At 36.4% G+C, this 18,623-nt stretch overlaps 1 protein-coding gene and 1 long non-coding RNA gene across 4 annotated transcripts; one reads left to right on the plus strand and one right to left on the minus strand.

Annotated features, from left to right (window-relative positions):
• Positions 1 to 1,626: 1,626 nt before the first annotated feature.
• LOC106153760 (uncharacterized) lies at positions 1,627 to 18,123 on the minus strand. 3 transcript variants are annotated; one of them, XM_013527859.3, is made up of 3 exons: positions 16,110 to 18,120; positions 11,236 to 11,337; positions 1,627 to 2,942 (listed from the first exon to the last, which is right to left on the minus strand). In XM_013527859.3, the coding sequence occupies exons 1-3, from the start codon at positions 17,070 to 17,072 to the stop codon at positions 2,886 to 2,888; spliced, it is 1,122 nt and encodes a 373-aa protein (XP_013383313.1). In that variant the 5' UTR covers positions 17,073 to 18,120; the 3' UTR covers positions 1,627 to 2,885. The 3 variants fall into 3 exon arrangements, with proteins under 3 accessions (XP_013383313.1, XP_013383311.1, XP_086855687.1); XM_013527857.2 differs by having other exon boundaries at positions 11,259 to 11,337; positions 16,110 to 18,099; XM_086999561.1 differs by lacking the exon at positions 11,236 to 11,337 and having other exon boundaries at positions 16,110 to 18,123.
• Positions 4,999 to 15,463, plus strand: LOC147763974 (uncharacterized). Its single transcript, XR_015331758.1, has 3 exons — positions 4,999 to 5,152; positions 12,383 to 12,517; positions 14,917 to 15,463. It is a non-coding gene; the product is annotated as an uncharacterized LOC147763974 (long non-coding RNA).
• Positions 18,124 to 18,623: the final 500 nt, after the last annotated feature.

Below are 18,623 nucleotides of genomic sequence, written 5' to 3' on the forward strand. Positions count from 1 at the left end.
AAAACGCCTTCACTACGCCTTTTGAAATGTCCACGTATGACGTACAGGCTAGACAAACGGTAAAAAACATGCATCCTCCGCCAAGTAGTCGTAATTTATCTTTTTTTTTTAATAATTTGTCTCATGGCAAAGGATATGGATGGCTGAATTAAAAATATTGCCGTTTCAAGTTCGTCACCTAGATTGTCTCACCGGGTGTCTATAGTACCAATTGTTAAAATCTTCAAAGTTCTCATATCCCATGATCTTAGGATTGTTTCTAAGCATTTGTTTTTAAAGTCAAAAGGTGACTGTTAGGTGTCAGAGGTCGTTTACAGTTTGGAGTGATTCGACTCATTTCGTTTGTGTTGGATTAACAGTCACTACTAGCTCGACTTCGCCTCTGGGTTGTTTTTTGTTAATTTGCAGAACAATACAAATACAAAGCTTTTGGTATAATTTTTTACCTTTTTAAATGATTCAGTAACTCTGATAATGAATGAAATGAAATCTAGGATGTGAATCGCCTTTCTTAATTTCAAAAGAAAATGCTTACCTTATGGAATGATACTTGATTAAAGACGAAAATCCGTTACCCAACGCTCTTCAACGAAAAAACGTTAGTTAAGAAATACATAGATATTAAACACACCAATATTACGCGTTAAATGTGACTTTGCTATCCTTACCTATCTCTTCCCAATGTTAAATCACAGACGTATATTTTTGAGCAATCCAATTTGATCCGACATCGCCAAATCATATCCAATTGCTGAAGCGAATTGCAGGAATTAGAACTGAAAGATGACTGCAAACTTGATGGTGAAGGCAATTTAAGTTGTGAGTGTTCATTGTTGGGTCGGCTCGGTTTTAGAAAAGTCATTTCCATGATTCCAAGCGTTCGTTTTCTTGAATATATACAACGGGAATTCCACTATATTTATTCACAAGAGTATTTTTTGTTTATTTATGAAAGTTTGTTATTCAACATTTTTGCTTATTTCCAGAGTTCCTAAATTTCCCAATTAATGGCGTTTCGAAGTACCTGTTGACCGCTGGTCTATAAAATAGCTAAATTCAATTATAACGCCATTAGCCTCTCCTTGAACAATCTGGTATTGATTAGTGATAATTGAATTTCCAAAATATTATTTTTAGAAATGAAGTTTGAAAACCTCCCCTGGTTTGCATGACCGACATCCCATTGACTTATTTATCTCCTGATTCCAATATTGAGACACTGGTCTATATCCCAGTGAGGAATCCAACACACATTGGAGAGGTTATCAAATTACGATAAAGAGTATATCATTTTATTCGCTGCATTACTGTATTGACAAAAACGTGTGAGGTCCAATCTCATAAAACATTTGGTTAATTTTTCGATTTCAGATGACATTTCCTCACCAGCTGTCTCCGAAAGTCAACTTTTCAGATGAAATCTTTGCAATACTTTTACGGCTAAGAAAGAGTAATGTTGGTTCCGCTTAAGTACCTAATATTTTCTTTCTTTTTATTTGAGAGAGAGAGGCAGGGAGAAGGAGAGAGAAAATACCCAAAGAAACTTGATACTGTGATTGCGAAGAAATCCTACCTGGTGATAACGGTTACAGACAATCATCGAATAAAGAACCTAATACTAACAAATCAGTCGTAATGTCGGTTGGTTTATTTTCGTGTCAGTTTATGTACACAAGTGTTCAGCACGCTCTCAAAAACCAGAAAACTACACGACAGCATATTTACAGTAGCGTAGTAAATAAACACACACTTTTAACCTTTGATACTTCATTTTACACTTGTTCTACTTTATACATACACGGTATTAAATATCGCTTTCATTTCAGGTCCCTAAGTATATCTTGCGCAGGAAAATAAATAAAAACACAAAAAGATGTGATTGTATTGAAATTAAACAAATGTGGCATAATATTTTAATGTAATACAAAGAAAAGAAGCGGATATTCTAATAATCAAATATTTCATTATATCAGATAAAATATTTATTCAAATCTATAAGAGGTGTGCCACCTTTAAAGTTACTTCAAGGACTGCTACATGAAAAAAACTTCCTTCATAAATGGAATTACTATGAAAGCATACAGTTGTTTGAAAATATATACATTTTGAAATAAATGCATCATCCAATGCAGTAACTTCGGAGGAACAGCAAAACCCTAAATGTAACATACAATGTTTATATAAATAAGAGAATTTACAATTCCTTTTCTTGCAAAGACATACAATTGATCCCAATAATTTTGAGTACCACACATAAACAGGTTTAAGTAAGTAAATCCAATGTTTGCGGGAATTAGTTACAATAAATATACCACTGTATTTCTCTTACTTCGATCGCGTTTCTTCATGCTTATACAAATATAACGATGGGAATAATTCTTAACTTGATAAAATCCAAGACACTGTCCATTACAATAACTAATGAAATTGAGTGTAAGTTGATCTTCACTGGTAAAACCGTAGGAGGAGGAAACTTTTTTAAAAGCGGCAGCTGGAAGTTCTGACAGCCTATCCGTGATTAAGCCAGTGAAAATAACTGGATTCGTTAGTGCACTTGCAGTATAACCAAGGAATCAAAAGCACAACATATCACCAGTCGGTCTTGACCATTATCCAAATCTATTAAATGAATGGTTTAACAGTATTTTGCAATAGTAATCCAAGGCTGCTTTGATTTGGTTTTTTTGTTAAATCATTGTGACTGCGCCTTGTTTTGGGAATCTTATGTCTCAAGAAATATTACAAAAACATATCATTTCGTTCAGTAGAACATGTAAATGGTCTTGTGTTTTGAATATTTCCACTGTCTTTTTACAAGGGACGCTCTGCAGTTGATACAGTGTTCAACATTTGACTTGTGCTGGTTGGATTGATGCTATCCACAATCATAGATAAGCAATCGAGGCTTGAAATGCCGGAGGAGTTATTTGCTGCATCGTAGCCTGAAAAATTAAAAATTGCCCAAATGTCAGTGAAGGACTTCTATTTCGTGTCGAGAGTCAGATGGCATTCTTTGATAAACACAAAATAATAAAGTCTTGGAGAATACAGGTTCTAGCAAAGACTAGCTAGATGTACATGTGTATTATTATTTCAAGATAACTATATTACATGCAATCAAAAGAAACAATTGAAAATTTCATCTAACATGTAAAAAGAAAACGTGATTAATATAACAATTACTTGTTACTTGATATGGGAACAAAACACAAAAAAACAACTACTTGGTTTATAAAATTCACACAGAAAATAAATAGCGGCTACTGTTGACTTGGTTACGTGGAGGAACACAGTAATTGAAATGATTTAACACTCATGCTCCACGTAGGTGTACCACGTGAGGGCCAATAATTCTAGAATAAAACACTCAAGTGAAATATAATGAGTAATAATTGCCTTGGAGCAGAAAGATATAATTGAAAACAGTCTTGGTTGGCTACTGGCTGAGGAAAAAAAGCGTGTAATTAGAAATGTAATACTAGAAGAAAAGGCGGTTGGAGCCATTCAGTGCACTGGTGTCTTTGAAGGACACGCTGTTTGTTTGTCGACAAAGTTGGGTAAAAAGGAAAAAAATAACGTTTACTAAAACATTTATATCCTCATCATTTATACTTATATAAACATATAAGCCTCTTTCCGTGGCCATGCAGGAAAATAAAGGCAGAAAGTCAGAAAAGTTCAATGGGCCGGAAATTTAAGACATGGCGTTTAAATCGCATTCAATCAATAGCGCCGTGAAAATCATCCCCTTTGAAAATCTTATATCTTTGAACTACCTACTAACCCTTGGCCCTATAAAGCTCAAATTTGGCTAGACTTTATTGCCACACTTAGCTACATTATTCCACCACGGTAAATGAAAGAAACAGTAAGTATTTTCTTTCAATCGCTTGTGACAAATGTTTGAACCGATCTGTCCCACCAGAATGTGTCCGCTTTCAATTCATCTAACATTTGACTTTAACGACAGTTAAGTCTATTATTGTTATTGACTTCAACTAAACGAATAGTTAGATTTTAGTAACATGTCTGACGTAGCGTTTGTACAGGTAAACAAGAAAAACAAAATGTCAGAGGGTCAGATTCTTACTTATGGCTGGGTGAAACTCTACTTTTATACTTCGTCGCCGCCAGTTGCATTAAAAACATCGAAGCAAGAAAGAGGAACACGGGGCCTTTAATGTATTCTTTTTTTATCTCGACCCACTATTAACAGTTTTCCAAAATTTTAGATATACAATACTTGCAATACAGTCCAACGAAGCCAATGGTTTATATTCAGTATATGTTTTCTAGATCTCTTTTTGTTCTTATCGTACGTATTTTGTCTTTACTTGTGAAAATTACACCAGCCTCTGAAAGACAACAAAGATGATGATTGCTTTTAAAATTAGCGGTTATTTCTCATCATAAAGCCTCCTCTGATAAATAATCGCAGAAAGTGGGCAGATCTGATACTGATGCACAATTTCTTGAATGTTTTATCACTGGTTTCAGGAACAGTTTTTGATTAATAACATCCTGTTCACATATATTCCAGCTTGAATAATGCACCATTGCAATAAATGTGCGCCCGTGTTTCTGATGTGCCCATTGCTATACTGATCTTTAATGGTTCCCTTCCTATATTATATTATATTATATTATATTATATTATATTATATTATATTATATTATATTATATTATATTATCATACTGAGGTATGTTTATGTGCGTGCGTGCGTATAGTTGATGCAACGTCATTTCTTTACGATGTTAACAATTAAAGAGGCGATACTAAAGCAGCTGTCATTATAAAAATTGTGAGCACAAAAAAGTTTGATCTTGCAAACTGGCAAGAAGACAAAAACTTATGCAGCTGCAACCCTTGCAATGAACAAAGAACATTTTCGAAATTACTGCAGTGGCATTGCAATGCGATCGGGGGCTTGCACCTGCAGCCAAAATGGTCTCGTGAATCTCTCTCAACAAAATCTCTCATCTAACGCTCAGAGACGCTAGAGGGAGCATTTCAACCACGGGGTTCTGGGTTAATCCAATATTCCGGGAGATGAAAGCTGGGAATACCTTGAATTGCCCGTGCCAGCAGGAGGGGCATTCGGTGGGGTTCAAGTTGCCGCCAATTTACTGACCTAACATCTTTGCCGGCAGGTATAGCTATAGTGAACCATATCCTAAAGGGTCACCTTTCATAAAACACTAGGGGTGAGATCATTTAGTCAAACCAGCAAAACATTGTTTCCATTACGGTTACCGACTCGGGTTATTATCTCCGTCCTCTAATCCACCAAATACAATACATGGCTGTCTAAGAATAGGTTTATCCAACTGAGCAATTTCAGAAATTGTACATTAAAGAATCGATGGAATTTGTATCCAATCAAGTGAAGGGCTCCTGAAATATTGTACAATTCATAAACCAGTGACGAGGGAGAAACTTCAATTCATTGTGGATTTTTCACATTCATTGGAACCAAAAATAGTTGGGTTCAATTTTTTTTAAATCCCGATACCCACGCTTGCCTTTTTAATTTTTGATTTACAGAAAATGAGGTAAATATTTTCATGTTTATTTGAACTTTTTTTCCTTTTGCCAATATGGAGGCATTCTACCTTTACCGTATATTTTATACTGTTCCTTTTGGTGCTAAAGTAAGCTTTTATACCTATGTTAGTATAAGGTAGTCGAAAAAAAAATTTATATCAAATATGAGTCCACCTTAAAATAATATCTTTCTAAACGCTAGACTTCGCAATAACTTTTCGAAAAGCCACAGAGAATCAATTTCTTAAAATAATCAATTATCCAAGTCATCCTACTTTTTTCGGTATACTACTCAAAAAACCATTGCTAGCATTAATAATCAAAGTTAAATAATCATACCAAAATACACCACTGCTTTCCCATTGAAACATACGAAAAAATAATCAAACCCCTCTCCAAGGATAGCAGATGATTGTCTGAATTCCTAAGCAATCATTGAAATCTAAAATATTTTCGAGTTTTATGTTTTCTTTTCGCCTCACGTGTTTTGTCAGACGTCTCAAACTTTGCCTGCCGTATAAGGCTGTAACTTGAACATTTCTTCTTGAAGAAAGTATCGATCCTTTCTCACTCTGCAAAATATAAGTCTCTGAAGATAAGACTCTTAATTATTGTCTCTGTTTTTTTTTTCGGCGGGAGATATCAGTATTAGGATAGTAGATTTTTGAGAATTTTTTATCGCTCTGTAAAGATACTTATAGAACGTACCACTATCTTCGTGGGGTATTATAGCAGAAAGTTACAAAAGGACTGATATAACTTGATTAATATGACAGTAACGCATTTTACACTTGACTTATCATAACCTTCTTGAATGCATTTCATTTTGGGGGTTTTATTGAAGGATTTAATCGACTTTCAATTGATACGCAATTGATAACTGTCATCAGGGCACGCACAATATTAGAAAATTTATAGAAAATTATTTTACTCCTTCGGGATTTTCAGTAAAATATGGCTTCACTTGCGATAAGAATTTTGATCTTGGATGAAAGCGTGGGTGACTATATGCAGCATATTAAAGAAAATATGCTGTAGTTAAATAGATATTTATGCATAAGACTTTCCTATTCCTCATTTATTCTTTACCATAGTCATAATAGATTGGTCTCAAATTCAGGACATTGTGTTCTTTTCACATAACAAATTCAACAGTATCTAGAGTGCATCATACTGCCAAGCTAAAAATGTTTGAAGTACAGGAGGTCAAGCGCCAAACGTCTTCTAAGTTTGATTCAGCACAACTAAACAAAGCTTCTGAATTCATAAGATTCTCGTAGGATGCCGTCACTGCGTCATATGCCAGAGCCAGGCGCCCTCCAGGGCAGGTAAATAGTTTTAGAAATTTCAAAATTCTTTCATTGTGACTTGTTTTTTACACTTTATTATGCAATTAAATGAATCAAAGTTACATTATGTTTTTTTAATATTGCGGCAGACAGTGTCCTAATTATATGTCATACTTATAACTGTTAATAATAGAAAAATAATTAATCAAAGTTTTGGGGTAATTATAATTCAACTCGACAACTAGAGAAACTCGCGGCAATAATTACTTATAGCCAAAGTGGAAAAAAAATATTTATCAAAATCCAACAGAAACAAAGAAATCAATTGAATATCGCATATAATGAATTAATCTTAGTGAAGCTATTGAAGGCATTCACTGTAATTGGCAATAGCAAAACAAAAAATTAAACTTATTCTGTGACCCTCCGATCTCAGTGCAAACCCCCGTGCTGTCAGTTGAATTTGCTGACAATGACGGACAGACGGGGAAATGAAATGGTGCTGCTATAGGACTGCCCCCTCGTCACGGTGTGCCAAAAGCAATTTAAGCAGCATTTAATCAACCGTTATGATTTCATTGGTTTTTATTGCATGGGATGACCCGTGAGAATATCTCAATCCATCACAAAGAAATTAGTGTGAGAACACGAAAAGGCAGAACTTGAAAGTCAGAGAGCACTCCGAGTAGACATAAAAATGGAAGTGGAGTGCCTCCCCTTACTAACTGGAACGATTGATTTAACTATATGTTATCAGCAGAATTGGTTGAAAGAGCATTGCCTTAAAGAGAAGACCGGACAGTTTTGAGATAATAATGTAGAATATAGAGATATAGATAAGAGCGCAATCTTACAGGGATTCATCGTATACTAAATCAAAATAAAAAACGATGTCAAATGATCCGGAACAACACTCCTGCTTCTTTTTCTGCTGAGATCAAAACGTGTTTAGCCAAAACAACTGTGTATGCATACAGAAGTCAAGTCAAAAGATAGAAAAACAACGCTCCAACCACACGAAACGAATCCGGTATTAACATACTTATTGGCAACAGGACAAAGGTGCCGTTCTTCGGGGCTTAACCTGTGTATTCGGTCTGGAGTTCGGCGGCTAATTTAAGCAGACTAAAATGATTCAAACACTTATGAAATTGACAAAATTAACCAAATAATCCACTTCAGTACAGCAACAGAGAAAGGTCCAAAAGAGTAAAAATGCTCGTCTGTATGACGCTGCTGCATATGTTTTTCAATTCGCTAAATATACACAGAAAATTTCTGCCACGCGACATATGTTTACTTTGGGAACTAGGAGCTAGTATAGACTAATGAATAAATGCATCCCAGGCAAAGAAGCCCCCATCACAATTAAGTTTATATATTCTTAAGGGTTAACGTAGGAACCAAAGAGACATTCTAAAAGCAAGTGACGCCATGGCAGATTAGGGGACATTTCCTCAAATTCAAAAACAAACTTTTCTCAGATTAAATTAAAATACACCCTCTTTGCTTAATGTTATTGTGCAAATTGACTTATATGTTGTAAAACTTCTAACAGCGTGTACTACAAATATATACCAAGTGTTTATTTTAGTCCCTAATAGGTGGGTAGTGTGCCACATTTAGAAAGAAAGTTACTGTACGATTGTGTTTAGTTTCTGAATCATTTTTGGTTGTAGAGGATCGCTCTGGTATTACTTACAGAAACATTTATTGCCTTGGGAAAGTCATAAAAAAGGTTTTATATCAACGATAAGAAAAGGCATTAAAGTCGTAGGCTATGAAAAAAAGACTAGACTAGACGCTTTCCTCGTATCTCTAGTTAAATACATAAAACTGTTGGCAATGTAAGCCGTGAAATCATAATTTAATTCTGTTGGTCTGTGCTACGAGACTCCATTCGACAGTGTTCCCACGCGGTTACATTCATCAGTTTACAAGCCAGTGATCCGCTTCACCGGCAAGACCAGGGAGCGCGGACGGCGAGAAACGGAGGCCGGTCTGAAAAGAACTGAAGGGGGAAATACCACTGATAGCCGCCCATGAGCAATCCCATGACTAGTTTGTGGAGTCTGTACAGAGTCGATCCTGGTAACATTAATTGCTGACTCGTCGATGGTCCTGCAAAGTGTGTCATTTGTGGGATGCGATATTTACCAATTGTCACTCGTGTGTGTGTGTTTTTTTTAGAATAGTTATTTGTACGGAATCTTAACACCCCTTATTCCAATGTCAACGTCCCTTCTTCAAACTGAAACCAAATCTTCCGCAATATAACTAACAACTACTGAATACAAAAGGCCACGACCCTTTAGTTGGCCACCAGAACTATCTGAACAGGGAATATGTCATTGCAGATAATTTATCGTGTAGAAGTCAGCTTCTGATAACGAAACTATATATTTGGGAAAGGTTTTGAAAGTAACTTTGACCAAGATAGTCACAGACGAAAGTACATTTTCTTTTCTCACGATCATGATGCCAATTCGCGGAGTCAAAAATACATGTTTGCAAACGATTTTTAAAATCCATGACCCGAAGAACCGTTTGCTGATTGTATGTGGATTGAGGGCCTTTCAAAAAGCGATGGTCATTACTGACTTTTTCATTTTCCTGCTAAATTAGTCGGACATAGTTAATTAAGGGAATCCACAAATTAGACGTCTCGTGTACCCCCGGTATTTTGATCGGTCAATCTGTAACAAAAACCAAAAATTAAAGACATTTTTTCTAGAAGTTTCTTGTCTATTTCTTATTTTTTCATCCTTTCTGTCTGTCAACTAAGTACTTTCCCTTCGATACGGCACTATGGAAATGGCTTTTTAGATCAAAGTACCGCTACAAATTTCTGGCAAATTATTCGGACGTCGGGGCTTTAATGAGACCTAAAAGTAAGGAGGAAGAGTGAAAGTTTGCCAGATTCGATCTGTCAGCGGCCTGTACCTGGAGGGAGAAAGGGTTTGTAAAAATTACATTTCAGCTACAACACAAGTTGAAAATTGTACCATTCCAACTTGATTGTATCTATAACAAGTTTAACAAGGTGGTTAGGCTAATTATCTAGATCACACGACAACCGCTGCGAAAATAAGCACATCATTTCGTATCAAAATGTATCTGTAGACAGTGATATAGGGAACGCGGTGGGAAACAGTGAAGCAATATGGATACAAGAGCAGAGTAAACAAATAGTCCCCTTAACTCAAAAGAGAATTAAAATTTGGAAAAACATCTCATTTCTACCACTTGCAGTGCACAAGGAAACCGATAGGGCTATAAAAACAGATCATGGGGCAACTACATGAAGCAGCAACCAGTGTTAGCTCTGGCTCCTAGACTGGCCTATTATAACTAAAACCTTTGAGCTGCATTTTAAACACATTTGGTCAGCCTGGTGTGAGTCGTAAGGTGTTTACCGGTGACTTACCCCTGGGAGGAAAACAACCCAAAGCAAAGAAATCAAGTGAGGTGATAAAAATCTATTTGAAAAAAAAAAAAACGGCCATACGTAGTCTCTTTTTACGTCCCTGTGATTCAGCATACTGAAGATCCTGCCACTAAATATTCGGCATGACTGATATTTAGGTGTGCTCCGTTCTTCCTTGTTATCTTCAGAATATCAGTTGGGTGTATTAAATCCGGGCGGTACACACATATTTAACATTTGGGTTAGTTTTGAGACTAAGTACCTCGGAAATGATATTTTATGCAGGGAATCTAATTATAAATTACTCGAAGTAGTTAGCTTTGGGCAATGCTTTTTGACAGAGATGTCATAATTCCAAGACTATACTGTCGTGTTGTCTTTTGCGCATGTAAATCAAATGTTTATTCCAAAACTTATTCGGTAAACATTCTCTTTATGAAGATTTCTGTTACTGAATTGATTATACCCTTTACCAAAACAATGTTGCAATGATAGATTTTTTCGTAACCCGCATCACCTCGTCGTACATTGAGCTGATGATAGGGTTCTGCTTCATTGTAATATTTCAAGAAGTTATTGTTGGAAGTTATCCACGGACATCTTCCCTTTCTAGGGGGAAGAGACCAGTTTTAATTACTGCAACTTTCATAGATCATGTACAAACAAAAAAATTGGATTTAAGACTAGCTTTTTTTATCTTAATACTCATTTTCATTTAAAATTATGTCATAATTTATTTAAGGCCTTATTAAACAATTAATAATTTTTATCTTATACAATACTTGCAATTTTTTGTTGTCAGAAAAACACGTTAGATTGAGTTTAAGGATTTGTAGTAATGCATTATTATTAAATGTGACGCAGTCGACAATTATATTTCACATTGTGTATGATAAAGTAATGAGTTTTAATCCGTTTGTCTTTGTGTCTATACATGACCCATTTTAATTATAATTCAATAAATTTAAAGCACCTTTTGATTCATTCCGTTCTTACCATTTTGGCCATAGGAATAGTTTGAGAGGTCGCCATAGTGATGGAGCTTGTCTGCAAAATAGCCAGGACTGTTAACCGTCTGAAAAGAAAATATTCTCTCTGAAATATGAGTTTGCAATCAAATATGGTGGAACCTTTTATAAGTGACGCTAAATGCAGAATTAAAGTGATTCACATTCATTAAAAGATGAAATTGAATAGAATTGAGAGGAAAATGATACTGTCATAATCATAAATAAAATAACGCAAGACCACAACCTATCAAAATAAAATTCTGTGATTTTAGCCTCTTGCACAAATGCCTCTGTGGTGGAAGGAGGAAAGAAGTGCCGATTATTACCCGCAAGTGGCAATTTCACTATGATCCCTGTTATTAGAAATAACAAAAGGAAACCACGGTTTATTTTTCCGAGGTAATGGTGGATCAAAGTACTGCATACACACACATAACACGATTAGGATTTTTACTTGTTTTTTCTACCTGTTAACGTTCTTGGTTTTATTTTTTACCTTGTTAAGCGTATTCTCACATATTGGCACAACTGATGAAACACGTTTTTGTCCAAACACCTCATTTAATAGCTGTCTTTCTTCTTGCCTTGCAACTCATGCGTTACTGTGCCAACCCATGAGTAACTGTATCAACAATCATACCAATAATGTCAAAGTTTATTTTTTGTAAAGTATCGCATTTTTTATCAAATTCACTGAAAAAATGAACTTTAATAATATGAGGATATACTTTTCTGCTGGTCACCAGGGTCGGATTTTTGAATAAGCAGACTGACCACGTGTTATGGGCATAACAGATAAGGCGGCACCGATAAGCTGTCAGAGTAAAAAATGGAAAAAGTTTGATAAAAATTTAGAAAGTGATATTTGGATCGCAGATATATGGGTGAATCAGTCTGAAGATTATACGGATCATTATGGAAAGAAGTGCATTATTTGGAAAATATAGTTTCAGGTTCAACTAGATTCTCTATTTAAGGTCTACCTACTTCTAAGAAAGCCGTATGGGCTGCCCTCAATATACATTGGGTTAACACAAGTAGTCCATAATTGTATTCGACATGCTGCGAGCCGAACATATTGAATTTACTACTGTCATCTTCATCTTTCAGCACAGGTTATTGGCAAGTGTAGCCGATGCGATCTATTTCTGAATCTTTCGAAACTGATACCTGTCAGTATGGGGAATCGCAACTTCCAGTGGTCTCCCGAAAGTAAATTAAATAAAGGCAACAATACAGAGAAAGGTCAGTGTATTAATCCGTTAAAAGTAATGTTTTATTTTCCTTTTGCACACTAGGGGCACGCCTGAAACTAAAATAACTTTCCAAGTCTTGTTTTTGCCCAGTATGCACGTGACTGGTAATGTTCACAGACAACTTTCTAGGGCCGCATCAGGGAAAGTTTCGTTTGATTACCTCGACGGCATGTTTTGCTCAAGGAAACCTAGACCTCTGCTGATTACTGCTGCTCCAACCGAGGGATCTGAAAGGCTTAACACTGTTCGGTTTCTAGTAAGATAGAAATCTAGGCCGATCATAAAAAGGCAAATTGTTAATCTGAATATTTTTCATCGACTCAACAATTATCAATTTCGCTTTCTTTTGACAACTTTTTCAATCCAAATGCACAGAAATTAACATAAAATTCTGCAACAGTCTAATCATAGTTTAAAACTTATTTAATCCGGCATCCATAGATTTATAAACACAACTTAATTATTGACCATTACTTCAGTTAGATGCTTGTCGACCAAATCATTCAAAACATTGGTACGTGCATCCTGAAGTTTTAGTTATAACGGCAACTTTGAAATGTAACAAATAAGTTTTACTGGTTGAGATGCGAGGTTCTGTTACTTCTGTATGAAAAGGGGGCAGCGAATTCAAGGGTTACCAGTAAACAGTATTTCTAATGAGTTAAGACTAACTTGATAGCGTTTCTAAAATTAATTGAGCTTTTTCAAAGGTTTGATTCGGGGATTAGTGAATCAGTTTATGTGTACAATCTAGGTGAAGGTGATATTAACTTTTACATTGGGTGTGGTCCGTGTACCCTACGAGGCGCTGTTTTCCTTTCGCCAAGACAAAAATTTTAATCGTTGCTTTTATGACATATACAAAATAATCTTTCGTGTTCTCACTGTCTTTCAGCGCCATATTTTTCTATTTTTCATCTCCGTTTTTCTTCTTCATGCACAGTCTGGAAAATTTCAACTGACTGTGATAATTGAAGTGAGTGGTATCGGATACAAGACACTTCTTTACGACTTAAACCACTTAAGTTTGTTGTTAAACATTTATTGGCTCAGGCAAAGCTAATTTGCTGTATCTTTACCGCCTTTTGAAGTTTATGGTGGATGAGAAAAAATTAATATTGAGACGAATATGCAGAGAAAACTTCACCTCCCCGTTTGATGGCGATTTTCTTATTATATTTTGAAATACTTTACTGTATTAGTATAGGCAGTGAATTTCACTTGAATTATAGAGAGATGCAACTTTGTCCTGTTTTCCCTAAATTAAAATCTTGAAACATACTGTTCTCCCAAATTAAAGTAATTGTTGAGAAAATGAAAAATTGATTCTTGTTTCATGCAACTCCGCGCAATGGGGTCAACAAAAACCTGTTACCTAAGTTTAGTCACCTCGAATCTTTGGAACTTAAAATTAATTCGGCACGCTCAGTGTAGCGTGATGGCAGTCGAGATGCAGTGCTTCCGTTCGTCAATTCAGGTCGTGTGTTGCTACCATCTGGAACCGCCATGATTGTATAATCGCATATTTTGTATCAGTCACTCATTTATTTATTAATCATATTCATGTCTCTTTCAAATCTGCTCTTTTAAGAATGCAGAATGTCGCTTATTAATATTCTTTATATTAGAATCTTATTTTTTCATTCGTGTATTTCATGTTTGGCAATATTTTATTTCATATTTGCTTGATAATCAAATTTCCGAGTAAATTTCCGACATACATCTTCATCTTCCCTGATGAGTGGCGTGCGTGGGTGTGATAAGAATTACAAATGATTTAACTCTCAATCTCAAAAAAATATATATTTCAGGCCGCCTTCCCGGGGAGAAGCTCTGAAAGTATTTTCTCAAGTGGCTAATTTGATACGATAGGTGTGAAAACGGCAGAGGATTTGTAATACAGAATAAGCACTTTAATTTATTTAGATACATTTGAAACAATAAACACCGCAGCTTCTTAATTGGCTGCAGGTCCAGATCAGTGCTGCTTCTAAGTTTCATTAGACAGATTACTGATGGGAGGAATCAATTAGATACTCGGAAGGAATTAAGAAGCGCGAGAAATTACCCTGCACGTGCATTGAAAGCTGGACTTAATTATAGTCGATAGATTCCAAAGATTTCACTCTGAAGCTCCCCAAACTTCATCCAGTCAAATTTTCTCGGACAGCTCTCTTCGGAACCTTGACACGACATTTAACGCTCTAATCATTCGTCGATAAAAGTTCAGTTTTAAACCATAAATCACACATAAGTCGAATTTTGTGAAAAAAATAACCTTCAGCGCTTTTATTTTTCTTTTGCTTTTTTTTTTAAACATGTCTCCCCTCTGTTCTAAAATTATTTTTTAAGCAACTACTCTGTATTTACTTTTTTCTTTTATCCTAGGATCTAGTGTAACATGACTGAGCTTCCGATAGGAAAACCAGAGACTTGGAGACAGTAAATGCACCCTGAAATTAGTGTCAAGAGGACGTACATGTAGGACGGTGAAAACAGCCCACATACCCCAGGAAACTAATAATTAATAATCAAGTTATCGTTTTGCACATTTTTGAATTGAAAATAATTAAAGTGAATCAGTTTGTTCCAATGGAAATAGTGTAAAATTGATTTGCTTCTGTTTTCTCAATTATCTTTAACACCAAGTATTTCTGAGGTGGGGAATTAAATCAAGCTAAGAAGTCAATGAATATATCAGCTGATACTTGCGGATTAAGATGATTAAGAAAAGCGGGTCAAAGTAAAGTGTTTGTGGTGTGGCGTTGTAAAATACATTAAGTGTATTTATTCATGTTCATGCACACACACACACACACACACACACACACACACACACACATAGAATCACATCATAAAACAAACTATATTAAGTATCTAATGCATTTGCCTTTGAGGAGTAAAATTAAACACAACATTAAATTATTAATTTTTTCTCCAACGGAAATTCAATTTCTTTATTAAATGAAAAGTAGAAAAAACAGATGAGTCATGGGGTAATAAAAAAAAACTGAAATTCTTCATTAAAAATTCTGAATGTACATTTTATAACTATTTAGTAAAAACACTCTTGCAAGCTTTTAAAAACATCATCTCTTGTTTAACAAGATTGCTGTGTTGATTACATTTAATTTGTCAAGCCTCTTTTTTAAAAATTACTTTCTTAAAATGTCGTTTCCTTTGAAAGTTGTTTTAAATAAAAATTACCCCCATCTCGCGTCCTGTAAATGTTTAACACGTGTGATTCACTACGTAGAGCACGTTTCGCTCTTGACGACATGTGGATGTTATTGTTTTTCTATTATCTTAGGATCTGCTGTTACATGAACGTGCTTCCGATATGAAAACCAGACATTTGGAGACAGTAAATGTACCCTGAAATTAGTCTCAAAGTCAAGGAGCGGTACGACAGGAGGGCAAAAAATAAATATAATGAACCAAGTTTAAGGGACTGTACATATGAATATGATTACACGCTATGCAAGTCTGTCGACCAATGATTACTTTTCAGTGTTTTCGGCAGTGTTTATTAATCACAGTTGTACTATTGTATTGTTTTCAATCATTCCACTGTCACTCACCATGTAATCAGAGCCACTGCTTGTTGACCCGTTGTCGTTGTTGTTATCATCCCCATGGCCCATTCTACTGCCGTGAAGGAGATCTTCTAAACTCTCGATGTATTCGATGGCATTCCGTAAAATTTCCACTTTGGGGAGACGCTGATTGGGATTGGGGCACGTCCGGCGTTTCAGTGTCTCAAAAGCTTCGTTCACTTTACGTAAACGTCGACGCTCACGCAGCGTCGCTGCTTTCCGCCTGTCTATTGTGACGGTCTTTTTCTTGCAGGCCTTGCACGCCCAGAGGAGACAGCGACGGTTCCCTGGCCCGTGGAACCCTGGGGCAAGAATGTGTGGGATGTGTTCCCCGTCCCCATCCTCCTCTTCGGACCCCACGTCAGACTCCATGTCTTCAGCCTTCACGTCACTGTGGTCGTGACGGTCATGGTCTCGGTCTTGTTTCGTTTTGTTGCTTTCACTACCGCTACTGTCTTTTTTGTTCATTTTGTTACCGTTATTGTTGTTGTCATTCCCACATTTCTTGTCTTCGCCCTGTGTTGACATTGGTGAACTTGGTTCAGATTTGGTGTTTGCCTGTGAATTGGGTGAACAGTTACTACTGTCCCTGGGTGCATACTCTAAGTCTGTAGACTGTCTCTGAAAATTGCTCTGGACATTATAATAGTGTTGATTAGTTGTGGGTAGGTTACGGTAGCCATATGTCTCTGGAAAGTGACTTCTTTCATATCCTCTTGCATATGTTCCCGTCGCTTGGCCGTAATAATCGACACCAATGCTGGCTGAAGGGTGATGATGAGAGTGGGAAATGTCCATTAACTGCCCTGGGTCCGTCATGTCCATCCGTCGGAAACTCGGGTGCTGTGTCGGGTAGTATGGCCCTGGTCCCATGGCGGCCGCGGCTGCTGCGGCTGCTGCAGCGTTTGGATCATACCTACAGCTTCGCATATCTGTCATCATCATCATGGTGGAAGTCTAGAGAAACACCTATGTGGCAATATTCACGAGGTAAAAAGAGTAGCAACAGGGAATTTATAGGCCCCGCAGCTTAACTCGACTCGACTCGACTCGTCCGGCACCCTCCTACTACACTGTTTTGTAGAGGACTTCAGCATCTACCCTCTTGCCTTACTAATTATTGGTTTAAAAGTAACAGGAAATAGAGGTGAAGTCTTGCTACCATGTACAAATTATCAGAGGGATCCGCCGAGATTCACGAGTATCGTCTGCTCAGTGTAACACATGAATGGCCCTCCTTGCCTGTGAGCTACTTGTTTATATGCTATCGTAGTTCAGGTTTACTACTGCGTATGATCGGCGGGAAATCCGAGCTGAGCCTCCAGTCAATCAAGCAAACTTTTTCAATTAATTAATCCAGTGTTGGAGAGTCATTACCTAGCTATCAATCAACACCGCGAGAGGATCATACCGACCAATAGGGATGGTTCTGTCTTAGCCACTTTAATTTGGGGTGTGACTTTTTTCCATGTGCATCATCATATCCCGGTCTAAGTCATAATTTTGATATGAAACTGTTTGTAAGAATAGAACGGTTTCACGCGGTACTTCTCGCGATTGGAGATATTACGTGAAGTATTTCCTACCTTATTGTTTTAATTATACGACAACGATGCAATTATATTTAGTTGATCTCGGCGCTCTTGCAATCCCTATTTTAAATGGAATCGACCAACTTCAAAGCAGACGACAAGATTCAGGTCAACTACAGAGGTCGGCAGTGCTTGAAACTGCTACCAGATGGAGAGGGCAATTTTTTGGTCGAAATTCAAAATTCCCTTAAGTTTTCGATTCAGGCTTAATATTTTGTCACTGTTTCGAACTTTATTTCGATTACATTTCTAAGTACACTGAATAATCACTATACTGCCGACCTTCAGAAGACACGCCTTTGTTTTTAAGTTGTTTTTGTTTGGGAGGTGACAAATTGACTTCTGGTAAAACAATTACTGTTACTTTTTTGTGCATGAATGAGAGGTTGTAGTACATAGTATGATTAATTGTTTAACAGACAATTTATTTCCTGTTTAGTTTCAAATGTACTTTGGTTAATTTTGGTGTAATTACTTTTCCTTCTCAGTCAGTTTTCTTCATTTTTTTCCCCTCTTTTTTCTATTAAATTAATTTTCTCTTTTAACCGTTTTCAAGATTTAGCTTTTTCTCTTCTCTTTTTTTTTACAAGCGCACCAGCACCGATGTAAAATTACACCGTGACACCTGAAGGGTGGCTAGACATAACTAGAGGAAGGATGGAGAGCTCATCTATTATCAAATTAATATAAACGGACTTCGAGAATGGAGAGGTTCGTCCCACTTTCTAGGCATAAGTTAAGGGGCGCTCATGAAAAAAAACCCAGAAAATGGACCGAAGACGCAGAAAAGAAAAAATAGTCTTTAACATATGCTGGCAAAATCGCATGAGACAGGTACATTAAGAGGTAGAACTAAGCAGGCCAATCAAAATACAGCTAGCAATATTGATACTCGTTTTTAGCAAAT

The sequence above is a fragment of the Lingula anatina genome, chromosome 1, assembly GCF_051362555.1.
Source record: "Lingula anatina isolate TDL-2025a chromosome 1, LinAna3.0, whole genome shotgun sequence".
Classification (NCBI taxonomy): domain Eukaryota; kingdom Metazoa; phylum Brachiopoda; class Lingulata; order Lingulida; family Lingulidae; genus Lingula; species Lingula anatina.

Bases quoted from the DNA above. Each gene is read 5' to 3' on its own strand.
- LOC106153760 (XM_013527857.2), bottom strand. From the start codon at position 17,072: ATGATGATGATGACAGATATGCGAAGCTGTAGGTATGATCCAAACGCT. The intron at 11,338-16,109 runs GTGAGTGACAGT...TTTTCTTTTCAG, and splicing joins GCAGTGGCTCTGATTACATG to ACGGTTAACAGTCCTGGCTA. The intron at 2,943-11,258 runs GTAAGAACGGAA...TTAATTTTTCAG, and splicing joins CTATTCCTATGGCCAAAATG to GCTACGATGCAGCAAATAAC.